The following is a 13,444-nucleotide window of genomic DNA, read 5'->3' on the forward strand; positions in this document are numbered from 1 at the left end:
AGAGTAGCTGGGGCAACCCAGTAAGATGTGTGGGGTATAAATAGTAACAATATCATTATGCAATGGGATGTCCCAATTTTCATTGGAGAAATGTTGGAGGGTATGAAATATCAGGAATTAGATTGACGTACTCTGATCAGTTTCTTATTTGACTCAAGTTTGGAAGGTTAGAAGTAACAAGTTCCATGGGTAATATTTTCCTCCCCAAATGCTTTTTTTCCATTGCACTCATCCTTCTGGGTTCATGAATCTACATGCATATATTTGCTGATAAATGTGCATACAAGAATAAACTGAACCTAGCTGCAAATATTTTTCCCAAACCTTCTTATTCTGCCCCAACTCGGATGGCTTCTGACACTCTCGGAGAGCCAGTGTGGTGTAGTGGTTAAGAGCGGTAGTCTCGTAATCTCGTAATCTGGGGAACCGGGTTCGCGTCTCCGCTCCTCCACATGCAGCTGCTGGGTGACCTTGGGCCAGTCACACTTCTCTGAAGTCTCTCAGCCCCACTCACCTCACAGAGAGTTTGTTGTGGGGGAGGAAGGGAAAGGAGAATGTTAGCCGCTTTGAGACTCCTTAAAGGGAGTGAAAGGCGGGATATCAAATCCAAACTCCTCCTCCTCCTCCTTCTCCTCCTCCTCCTCTTCTTCTTCTTCTTCTTCTTCTTCTTCTTCTTCTTCTTCTCCTCCTCCTCCTCCTCCTCCTCCTCCTCCTCCTTTCCCTAAAGAATAAGGAAGGAGGAAGCGTATGCAACTACGACTGTCGTGCTGGGGAAAAACATTGCAAGGTTATTCAGGTTGCTCCTCATAGATTTTTAGGGCTGGGAAATGCAACAGAGATAGCTTTGCTGTTCCTAGAGGAGGTATAAACTGCCACTTACTTGCTCAGCTGGGAGATGTTGTTATCTGCGCTGCTAGGAGAATGCATTTTTTGCCTATGTTTCAGCCTGCAGAACGCTAAAGGCTTGTGCCTAGTTGTGCGTCATCTGCACTGCACTCTGTCACTTGCTGTTCATGTTCCTGATAAAAGCATAATGACTTAATTATTAGCTCCTTCATGGGCAGTGTAATTGGGGTGGGAGTTAAGAATCTCCAAATGTTGCTTAAATGTGCAGGCATCTGGTCAGCACATGCTCCAATTTCTGCCCTCACTTCATCCTTCCCTCTGCTCAAAACCTTGTGGACGCTATGCATGCTCTACACGTACTGTGTAAGGACCAGATAAATTGACATCAAGAGCTGGATGCTGTTTGCTATTCTAGACCAGGGCTGAATGCTGTTGCATGTTCCTTGCTGTTGGCAACTAATTTTTAAGTTAGCAAGTTGACCCTTGGTTGAATATTTTATAAGCTTAGACAGCACTATAACATATGTATGGATATAGGCATTCAAGACTCCTGGGATTTTTTCTACCTGTGCTGTAATATTCAAAGAATCTTTTGTGGATGGTCATGTAGCCTGTTCTTAAAAGGTTTGAATCCCTGCGACTTGGTGAGTTCCCGTTGCTCTGTCCCAGCTCCTGCCAACCTAGCAGTTTGAAAGCACACCAGTTCAACTAGATAAATAGGTACTGCTGTGGCGGGAAGGTAAGGAGCGTTTCTGTGCCATTGCACCAGAAGCAGTTTAGTCATGCTGTCCACATGACCTAGAAAGCTGTCTGTGGACAAATGCCGGCTCCCTCGGCCTGAAAGCAAGATGAGCACTGCAACCCCATAGTCACATTTGACAGGACTTAACCATTCAGGGGTCCTTTACCTTTACCTTTTTACCTTCTTAAAAGTCTCAGTAAAGGAAATCCCACAACTTGATGCAATTGTGTAAGATTTTGCTGGAAAAAATTCTGCCCGTTGTCAATTTCTCATTTGCGTGCAAAAGCACCTATATCGTTACTGGGCAATCAGCCAATACAGATCCTGAATGCTGGTCAGAAGAAGCCATTTATTTTCTTTGACTCTTTCATAAAGTAGTATTTTTTTGGTAATATTTCCCCAGGGGTCGACCCAGGTCTGCAAAAGGAACCCCGAAATCAGACACCCACTCCAGCAGCAGCACCATCTTCATCCAAGTATCATCGGGCACGATCTGGGGGAGCTAGAGATGAACGCTATCGATCTGGTAAGGCTACTACAAATTCATCTGAGAAACATTGAGGGGGTGTTGTTTTTCACATTTATTTTTTTTAAATCAAATCGGGAGATTGTAGCCAATGGTAGTCATCCTCTGAGTAGACCCATGAAAATTATTGGAGATCACTAACTTAGCTTTGTTGATTTCATATGAGTTTACTCTAAGTGAAACATAGTTCAGTGCAGCTCCAGGATTTATACATTAGGGCTATGAGTTTAGCATTTTCATTCCAAAGCCTTCCTGTAGAATTTGCTGCATCTTTCTTCTGGCTGGGATTTGAGTTCTGCTCTGTTGTCCACTTCAAGCTACCTTTACTAGAGTCTTAGATTTTAAGGGAGAAAAGGCCTTTCGTGTCATGTTTCTTTTTCAGTCTTTTAAAATGCTTTTCTAAAAATACATCCTTAAGTAGAGCATTCACTACCAGAGGCCAGTGTCTAGCATGTTGGATTCGGATATGGGAATGGAATAATAGAATTGTAGAGTTGAAGGGTATCCCGAGTGTCCTCTAGTCCAACCCCCTGCAATGCAGGAATCTCAACTAGATCATACATGAAAGATGGCCATCCAACCTCTGCTTAAAAACCTCCAAGGAAGGAAAGCCTGTCACCTCCCGTGGAAGTCTGTTCCACTATCAAACATCTCTTACTGTCAGGAAATTCTTCCCGATGTTCCATCAGAATCTCCCTTCTAGTAACTTGAATCCATCAGTTTGGGTCCTAGCCTCCAGAGCAGGAGAAAACCAGCTTGCTCCATCCTCCATGTGGCAGCCTTTCAGGTTTCTGAAGATATGTTTACCCGTGTTAAAATCCCCCTGTAGCCATGCAACTCACTATATCTTACCACAAGCTATCTCACAGGGTTGTGAGGATAAAATGAGAATTTTATTTATGCTGTCTTTATATATAAATACAGTGGTACCTCGGGTTACATATGCTTCAGGTTACATACGCATCAGGTTACAGGCTCTGCTAACCCAGAATAGTACCTTGGGTTAAGAACTTTGCTTCAGGATAAGAACAGAAATCGGGCGCTGGCGGTGCGGCAGCTGCAGGAGGCCCCATTAGCTAAAGTGGTGCTTCAGGTTAAGAACAGTTTCAGGTTAAGAACGGATCTCTGGAACGAATTAAGTACGTAAACAGAGGTACCACTGTATGTCTCTTCACATTTTGGAATCAGTTATCACACCTCAAACTCTGTTTCACTGGCTGAGATGTGCATCCTTTGTTTCCAAGCCCTCAGGACAATCTCCTACCAAATACCAAGGTTCACTTCATCAGACAGAAACCTGCAAGATGCAGTGCAATCCAAAACGTTTCCATGTGCAACATATCATCTCTGCCCACTGAAGGCAACTTGAGACGTTCACATAAAGTGGGTCTCTTAGCACCTCTTTCTGCTGTTTCCAGCCCTTGTGAGAGAGTGGAGTAAGGAGATTCATCCATCCTCTGTGGCATGTTATGTGTTGCTCCTTGCACATGCAGAACTTGCATCTTGGTATGGAGGATACATGCATCCACCTAGCGATGAGAGAAATAGTCAGTCTTCTTCTGTCTGCTTCTTGTGAGCATCTGCAGCTACCATGAGTCTCCAACCCTAGCAGGTATTAGATCTTGCCAAGATCTTGCAACTAGGATTTTAGGCTCATTGATGTCCAAATTTCTACTTCTTAGTGCTAGCTAAGGCAGAGGGAGAAGATGCGGTGCCACTTTGAATTTGCTACTCGCTTGCAGCTCACAAACCATTACCCTCTCCTGTCTATATTTTGGAAGTGTTGCAGAGGATACTGCATAGCAGTACTTAAAACCACCACCACTAGCACAGCTCTGGATTCAGATGATCTCATGTATTGGCTGGATCAACAAGTGAGAGGGTATTGGGTGGCAGGGAGAAGTGCCCAAATTCTGTTCATTTATGTATTGATTGCGTCTATACCCCACCTTTTCTTCCAAAGACCTCAAGGTGGCATAGGTGGTTCCCCCCCATCTGATTTAATCTGCACAACAACCCTGTGAGGTAGGTCAGGCTGAGAGGCAGTGACTGGTGCAAAGTCACCCAGCGAGCTTTGGATTTGAACTCCAATCTCCTAGGTCCTAGTCCAACGCTCTAGCCACTACTCCACACTGGCTCTTCGGGGCTCATGTCTGACTAGTGAGCATTATTAAAAATTAGGAATGATTTTATTTGTTGTTTAGTCATTTAGTCGTGTCCGACTCTTTGTGACCCCATAGACCAGAGCACGCCAAGCACTCCTGCCTTCCACTGCCTCCCGCAGTTTGGTCAAACTCATGCTGGTAGCTTCGAGAACATTGTCCAACCATCTCGTCCTCTGTCGTCTCCTTCTCCTTGTGCCCTCCATCTTTCCCAACATCAGGGTCTTTTCCAGGGAGTCTTCTCTTCTCATGAGGTGGCCAAAGTATTGGAGCCTCAGCTTCAGGATCTGCCCTTCCAGTGAGCACTCAGGGCTGATTTCCTTAAGAATGGATGTGTTTGATCTTCTTGCAGTCCATGAGACTCGCAAGAGTCTTAGCTTTTCTTAGCTTTAGTATTATGTTCCTCAGCTTGTTTGCGTTATCTGCGGTTCTGTGCCTTGCAGGTAGCTTTCTACGATGTCCTTGCTCCACCCTCGTGGAGTTTAACATTGTTAAACTCTTGAGTCCTGAATCATAATTTGCTTTTCTGCCTTTGTCCAATTTGTGCACCACCACTCCAAAGTCACCAGCCAATCCGGAAATTTGTTTTCAGCCCCGCTCAGCTAAATCCTCTCAGCATACAAGTGTTTTCCTGCCTTTCTTGGTAAAATAACCTCCCCACCACCATTTGTTCCCTCTTATTGTGCTCCTGAAAAAGAAGTCGTTCCTGAAGTATATGAATCATGTGGCGTTTGTTTCATCTGTAGCATTGAACTACTGTGCCTGTCCAGATGAGTCATGTTCAGTAGTTGGCATTTACAGCATGAACTCTTTTTCTTTTTGCCTAATCTCCTTCAGGCTAATTCCCCCTGGTCCCTGTCAGCTTGCTGAAATGGCCCTTCTGGAGCACAGTGTTCAAACATGAGCAGGCCTGCTGCTGCTGCTGAACTCACAAAGCTGTACCAGGCCTTTGAGACCAAAGCATCAGATATGTTCAAATGCTGTTAGGAAAAATACTATTGAGGGCAGAATTGACTAAAAGGTTTTAGGAGGAAATCTTCCAGACATTCATACAGCTGTAGCTATATGTGGGTATGTGGATAGAGCCCAACAATTTGCATGGGATATGATTTGGGGTCTATGGGCTATGTGACTCATCAGCCATACTTGCTGTTTTAGCTTTGTGCAAATTGGTGAACTTTCCTCCTCTTCTTCCCAACAGCAAAGTTGCCATGCTTTTGTGTAGGGTTCCAAAACTCTACCACACACAGAGAGAGACAAATAAACACACTTTAAGACTGGTAACAAAAGAGGAACTCAAATCTGTACTGGCATGTCCCCTGGGTGGGTGTTTTGCTATACAGTTTACGTTGGGGGTTTTCACTAAATTAAAGGATACGGCTCCTATGTTGAACCATATTCTGGGGCTCTTATATCTCTGTAGTACAGAGAAAGCTGGTTGTCTAGCATGACTTGGATTTAAGAAGAGGCAGCTCTAAAAACATACACTTTTCTCAATGATATCTCCACTGAAGGACATTTGTGGTAAAGTAATTTCTCCACAACTGGTAGTACTGGTGCTGTTCCCCTATAATGTGGTTAGAAAACAACCCCAGACGTTCAGGGTTCTGAATTTAAAGAAACTTTGCACTTGAAGCATTTTATGTGCATGTTCACGGTTAGTTTCACTTATAGCAGGCACCCTGTTTAGAATTGGTTCTCACTCCCTAGAATGTTTGGGCATGGCTCAGTCAAGTTTCCTAGACCTTGACATGGGTGAGGATGACTGATAGCAGAAATTTTTTAATTGGTAATCAGTTGGGATTTCATGTCCCATATTTGGACTGTGCTTTTTGGTTTTAATCAATCTCCTCTTTTCTGCAATTCTGGTTTGCAAATAAACACTTGGCGGGGGGGGGGAGAATGTTAACTGCACCTTTGAAAATGTATTGTATCTATTCATTATATTATAGGGTTGCCATATTCCCAAAGTTGTTGAGCTTTTTGGGGGGAATCATCTTCCCCCCAAAAAATAAGTTTTGGAGAGTCAAGAATTTGTAAGAACTGCATAGAATCTGATATTGCAATTTTAGGTAGTTTGTAAGTTTTCAGGGCACTTTGTAAGTAATTGTCTCTTTCTTACATATTTGATAAATGGTGTAAAATTATTTCCGAACAACTGTGTGAATATTTGTCGCCAATGTGCTGTACGAGTTGCACTATCTTTATTAACGGCACAGGTTTCATTTTTCTAGCAACACTTACGAAGTAAGCAGAAAGCAAGTTAAAATAGGTGTGTAGCACTGTGTGTGTATATGAGAGAGAGAGATGTAGCTTTGGCCAATTTTGAGGGGTTTGTAAGTATGCCCAGTTCCGTTACACCTAACCTTGCCCAAGTGGCTGGATGCCCGGCATTTCTTACACAGCTACAGAAGGATAGCCCAATAGGTGGCGTTGACGTCGTCTTCTACCATGCAGATTTCTGATGTACTCACTGATTTCCACCCCCATCTGCAGACATCCATACGGAGGCAGTGCAAGCTGCATTGGCAAAACACAAGGAACAGAAGATGGCCCTGCCCATGCCAACAAAAAGACGGTCCACATTTGTACAGTCTCCAGCTGATGCCTGCACCCCTCCAGGTTAGAGATCTACCCATATCTGCTTGAATTCCTGATTGGAATCTTAAATTTGCAATAGCGTTTCAGTTGGCTCTTCTATCACACTTGAGCCGCGGTTAAAGCATTCAGTTTTTTTCTCTTTATGTCCTCATACTTATGGTTGGTGTTTGTTTTGGTAAGAGGTGAAAGCTGTTTATTCTTCATAAGTCTCTGAAATCTTCATGTTTTTGTCTTAATCCATAACTTACATCCAAAGGATCTGAAGCTTGCACATGAGTAATGAGAATTAAAATACTTTACAATTAATCAGTTCAAGTGCAGCAATTGTTTTCAGCGTTTGGAGGGCTAAGTCCTACTACTTAAGAAGAAATAGTGAAGAATGGAGTGCTCCTGAGTGTGTGCAGAGTTGATTTTTCTCACTGCTGTCTCATCAGATTATACTGGATTAGGCTACAGGGCTTTCATATGGTAGGGCAGGGCTTCCAGGCAGGCTTTTAAACGTTAACCACAACCACTTACCGTGTGGTTGGCAGGCGTTTCCTGTTCATAGAGCGGCCTGAGGTGGTCCTTATTTACTGAGATCTCCAATAAAAGAGATCAGATGGCTTTGCTACAGATTCCAGTGGTTTTGCTATCAAACATTAATGAGTACACATTTCTTTTTCTCAGGCTGCGCCGTGAGTGAAGTGAAGGGCTGTGTAAAAACAGGTTTACACACTTAGTGTCCTTCGGCTCATGCCAACAGTCCTGTAACATCTGGGTGTTACACTCTTCTCATTCAAGTAAAATAGAAAAAAAACAGTGGTGGCATGGTGGTGAAGCTGTTCAGCCTTTTTACGATATAAGTTGCTTTATATTCGGGGTGGGTCCATATCTTGACCCCCCACCCCCCTACCATATTTACCAGCAGTAGTTGTGCTGTTCTAAGAAAAGTCAGATGTAGCAGTTAGGATAGCAGCATAGGCGGCTTGCGAGGGTAAGGGGACTACACAGAGTTCAGCAAAAGAGCTCAGTGTGCTTCTGGGAATTTTTATAGGAGCACATGGAAATCATCTGAGAGGATCAGAAATTAACATATGAACATGACCAGCCTTGGGACCAAATTGGCAGTAGTGATCTCCCCACATCCTTTTCGCAGCTCCAAATCACTAACCAACTTTAAAAGTCTTCAGGACTATCTGTGGCCAAAGTGAACATCTTACACATCTTACTAATTCCTGACCTAAAAGGTAAAGGTAAAGGGACCCCTGACCATTAGGTCCAGTCGTGACCGATTCTGGGGTTGCGGCACTCATATCACGTTATTGGCCGAGGGAGCCGGCGTACAGCTTCCGGGTCATGTGGCCAGCATGACTAAGCTGCTTCTGGCGAAACAGAGCAGCGCACGGAAATGCCGTTTACCTTCCCGCCGGAGCGGAATACCTGACCTAGGATGTAGTAAAAAAAATGTAAACATTGGGTGGTGTTTGAGTTTGAATTATCTACAAGTTAATTTTCAGTTTGAGTTTCATTTATTGTCAGTTCGTTTTCAATTCATTTTAATCATAAAAATAAATAAATGGAGACCCCATGCTAATTAAGACTGCCCTTCAAATTAATTTAGGGAGTTAATTTAGGTTGCCCTCTTAACTTCTAGTTTAGCCTTGGAAAGGGCTTTCTTTCTTTCTTTGGCCTCACCCTGTTTTGGCTTTGGCCCACACACCTTTTTGCCATGAGGAGTATCATCAGATTCTCTCTGGCCTGGTTGCAATATGGCTTCCTTGGTTGATGTGACAGATTGGTCTGCATTTCCTTCTTTTGAGCAGAGCTAGATGGCAGCACATAAGCTAAACTCTTCCCCATTTGACATTTCTTGAACCCGAGTTCTAGAGCCACTGTGGGGTCAAGTTAATTGCTTTTGAACACGCCGTTATGACTAATGAGCTAGTAAATGTACAAAGATGGCATTCAGATGCTCCCATTCTAGTGGAATTCAGGGAAAGCTACACGATTTTATGTTCCCTGATTATGCATTTGAAAAAAATCCGTATACTGTATAGTCAACAGAGTCTATTCACAGGAGCAATTACTGCTCCCCTTATTGTAAACTTGCGATATTAGAGCTGAGCAGCTTATTCAGCATAATAATTCTCATTAATGTGCCAGTGATTTGGGGACACTCATTTCTGTCAGTCTTCTGGGTGTTTGATTAACAGGAATTTGGGGTTCATGGTGCCAACCAGCTGTTAACTGTCAGTGGGGACAGACAGCAGCCCTGGGAAAAGTGAATCTCCTTATGGCTTTGATCAGCCTTGACAGCGCTGCTCAGGATAGCTGATTAATGGTGATCAAAGTGGTGGAGACATAATTGCTTGGCTCATGAGCTTTGAGCAGCATTTGGGCAATGGCGCTTCCACTCCAGAAATAAGAAGCCATGTATAAGTTTAGTTGAGCTTTCTGTTAGTGCACCCCCCCATCCCTCAGCAGCATCATAACATTGGATAGGTTGTAATTGTGGATAGCCTCTTCCAAAATCTGAATCCACTCGGAACGTGAGACTCTTATCTCAAGTGAGAATAAACTAATATCCGAAACCACTGTTTGATCCTGGCTTGTTCTCACTAACCATAGTTTAAACAAGTAATTGGGAACTTGTAGTCCTCCAGACACTGATAGACTACAACTACCACCCCGGCGATTGGCACTGCTGGTTGGAACTAATGCAACATCATCTGAATGCCCCGCAGGTTCACAAATCCTGGTTGAAAGAAACTAGTTTCATGAGCTCAGATGTCAGCTGTACCCAGTGCCTTTAGAAATCACTACCACCTTGGCCTTTTAATGCTTCTGCTGCAGCCAACTTTGCTCAGTCAAAAGCACAGTGTAGGCTTGACTACAAACTCACACACAGGGGGGCAAAGGAGAAATATCCTCAGGATTTTAATCCTTGTTGTACATGTGGCTGTTTGCTGATATTGTGGTCCACATGACTGAGTAATATCTAAGCACACAAAGGACCCCTACAAATAGAGATGCTGAAGTAATATAACCTCATGACATTAGGGAATGAATTCAGGCTCACACTGAGAAATGAGATGGCAGTAATTCAAGTCCTCTGAAAAGAATCTGAATTTCTACACAATTAGGTCACCCACGAGGAACTTGGAAGCCCTCATACTGGGCTAAATGCTACAAACCCCCTCCCCATGTGTGCAGTCTTCTGCATTTGATCCGAAGAAAAAGACAGCATTAAGGTTCATTAACCACTCCCAGTAGGGCTTGTAGTGGTTTTTAAAGACATTGAACATTTAAAGGCATAACCATAACCCACAGCACATGACAGGTTTAATGGAGGATATCACTTCCTTGGAGCCAAAACAAGAGACTTGTTCAGCCTGACTTCACAGAAATTCAGAGAAACCAAGTTGCTCTGTGATCTCAGGGCAGCTCCACGTTTTATGTTAATATATTTGCTGCCAGCATACCATAAAGTACCCTGCAGCACATGCACAGTATGCACATCACACATATATGTACATATCATGGGTGGCCTAAATAAAGGCATTGTCTAAATATGAATTCTCTAATCTTTTTTTATGGGTCAAGATGACTACCTTTAGTTTTTGCATGTGCACACACACATTAAAATACCATTGTACAGTGGTACCTCGGGTCACATACACTTCAGGTTACATACGCTTCAGGTTACAGACTCCGCTAACCCAGAAATAGTACCTCGGGTTAAGAACTTTGCTTCAGGATGAGAACAGAAATCGTGCTCCGGCTGCACGGCAGCAGCCGGAGGCCCCATTAGCTAAAGTGGTGCTTCAGGTTAAGAACAGTTTCAGGTTAAGAACAGACCTCTGGAACGAATTAAGTACTTAACCCGAGGTACCACTGTGTATGTATCTAGATAACCTGGCCCAATAAAGTTTTCCAGGCACATGCATAGATCCGTGTGTATCTGTGTATCATCTATAGTGTATTTGTTTGTTGCAAAAAACACTGACATAACAGCAGTGTACACAACACAAACCTATTTGCAGCACAAAGCATGGAGCTTTGCTTTACAAACGAATGGTTCACTGTGGGATGAGCTTACATTGGGCAATACTCCTTAGAAGCCATTACCAACTTGGTACCCTTCCTATGTTTTAGACTACAACTCCAATCAGCTCAACCAGCACTTGGGAGTTGTAGTCCAAAACATCTGCCAGGCACCAGGTGGTCAAGGGCTAGACTACAGCATCAGATGGAACCCTAGAAAAGAACCTCAAAGGTCACTTTGTCCAAACTCGTGCCAAGACAGGAAATCTAGTTATAACATTCTTGATAGTTGAGCATCTAACCTCTGCTTAAAACAGTTTCTGAGTTCAGATGCCACAGGGAACTGTAGTTAGTTTATAACCAAAAGCTTCTTTTTCTTGCAGGCATGGGGGTGGGGAGCATCTAAGCCTGGGGCTTGCTTTAGATCATTCTCTCGTAGTAGGAAAGCGTGGTTTTCTGTTGCGTCTAAATCAGGTGATTGAGGGTAATTTCGAGGCTGAGCACATGAATGCTCATATGATGGTTCAGGGGTAGAATTTCCTGGGCTCAGGACCTTAGAAGACTGAAGCAGAATGTATTCGTGGGTATTTCTTTTGACCTTTGCCAGACCAGATGCTTTAAATGTAATGTGTTCCCCTTGCAGGAAAAGCTGGAAAAAAATTATAGACCCTCTCAACACCCATTGCTATTCTCCCAGAATGGACCGGTGTGGGGCAAAATTGAACCGGACACATGTGCATCAGGGGTGTGTTGGAACTTTATAGACTGGACTGGAAGTGTATCATGAACCAGAGGGCTGCAGTTATTTTTTATCTTCTAGTTTCATCTTAACCAAGGCATCCATTTATTGCAAAATTTATTGCAAACAGTTGGTGCACCTCCTGTTCCTATTCTAAAATATTATTCCGAAGTCCACATGGGGGGAGGAATTGAGTTGGCCTTTTGAAATATTTTAGATAATAAGAGTTTAAATGAAATAAAACAGATTTGCTTATCTTTCTACTCGTAATTTGTTACCCAGCAAGCTTTATTTTATTTTTTTGCCCTCACACACATTTCCTTCTGCAGCTGAAGGAACCTTCTGATGTTGTCTTAGCAGCATAGAAACTGTTGCAGTGTGTTGCCAGAGTGGCACAGGCAGAGTGGGCAATGCAGCAGCTGCTGCCATGCTGCTAAGGTAATGTTGAAGGGCCCTATGAGAGCTAAAAGATGGTTTTTTATTTATCTACCTACATTTATATATCCTGTCCGCCTTCCATCAGAGAATGCAGGGCAGCATGCATGTGGTTCCCTTTGGACCGTACCCAGACGTTGCAAATTAAAATTACCATTTGAACCATGAATCCAGTTTAGGATTAGGGTTAGGAAAGATTGGATTCTTTCATGGAGTGCTCCATAGCTTCAGTCTGCATCTTCCTCCCCTCTTTCTGTAGAATATTTAGGGTTGCAGGATAAAGGTGCAGGCTCTCTGTGTTCTGTGTGCTTCCCAGTGGAGAATGCTCAATTTTGATGATATTTTCCAGCTTCCTGGTCTACAAAGCTGGGAGTGAGTGTTGGAGCTGATTGTTCCTCTGTCTCATCCTTTCCTCCTTTGCCAAATGCCAGTCTCAGTGCAAAGAATCTGGCTTGTATTAAACCAGAGTTCCCCATTATAGCTGAACTAGGGATCTCTGCCTTAATACTGTATTGGTTAACCAACCAGGAAAACTAAATTATGATGTGATCCATGAGGTATGAAGCCAGGGATGATCTTTTGTGTGTGTGTCTCAGGAGAAAGATCACCTGTCTGTTTTGCGAATACAGTGGTACCTCCGGTTGTGGACAGGATCCGTTCCAGAGCTCCGGTCGGATCCCAAGGTTTCCACAACCGGAGGTGCCTGTTCTGCGCATGCATGCGGCGCAATAGAGTGCTTATGCGCATGCGTGAGCAGCGAAACCCGGAAAAATACTTCCAGGTTTGCAGCTTTCACAACCCGAAGTTTATGTTACCCAAGGGTAACGTAAGCTGTGGTTCTACGGTATCTCCTTTGAGTACAGGTTGCCTGCTATTCAACCTACATTTTAAAACTTTGTCAAAGTTAAACAAGATGTGCTTTTTAAAGCAACCTATAAGCTTTAGTGAAATGATATAACAAGACATGCTTTTTAAAGCAACCTATATAAGCGGTTCGAATCCCCGCGGCGGGGTGCGCTCCCGTCATTCGGTCCCAGTGCCTGCCAACCTAGCAGTTTGAAAGCACCCTCGGGTGCAAGTAGATAAATAGGGACCGCTTACTAGTGGGAAGGTAAACGGCGTTCCGTGTGCTGCGCTGGCTCGCCAGATGCAGCTTGTCACGCTGGCCATGTGACCCGGAAGTGTCTGCGGACAGCGCTGGCTCCCGGCCTCTAGAGTGAGATGAGCGCACAACCCTAGAGTCTGCCAAGACTGGCCCGTTTGGGCAGGGGTACCTTTACCTTTTTATATAAGCTTTAGTGAAATGATATAACAAGACGTGTTTTTTAAAGCAACCTATAAGCTTTAGTGAAATGATACAGCAAGGA

General features: G+C 43.7%; 1 protein-coding gene across 1 annotated transcript in view; it reads left to right on the plus strand.

The window, feature by feature from the left end:
• Nucleotides 1-13,444, plus strand: part of DIP2B (disco interacting protein 2 homolog B) — a 182,034-nt gene that overhangs the window by 111,394 nt on the left and 57,196 nt on the right. Inside the window, exons 3-4 of the mRNA XM_081899067.1 lie at nt 1,992-2,114; nt 6,773-6,898. Coding sequence (XP_081755193.1) covers nt 1,992-2,114; nt 6,773-6,898 — 249 coding nt within the window. The remainder of the gene's footprint in view (nt 1-1,991; nt 2,115-6,772; nt 6,899-13,444) is intronic.

The sequence above is a fragment of the Podarcis melisellensis genome (assembly GCF_964234715.1).
Source record: "Podarcis melisellensis genome assembly, chromosome: 2".
In the NCBI taxonomy this organism is placed as follows: Eukaryota; Metazoa; Chordata; class Lepidosauria; order Squamata; family Lacertidae; genus Podarcis; species Podarcis melisellensis.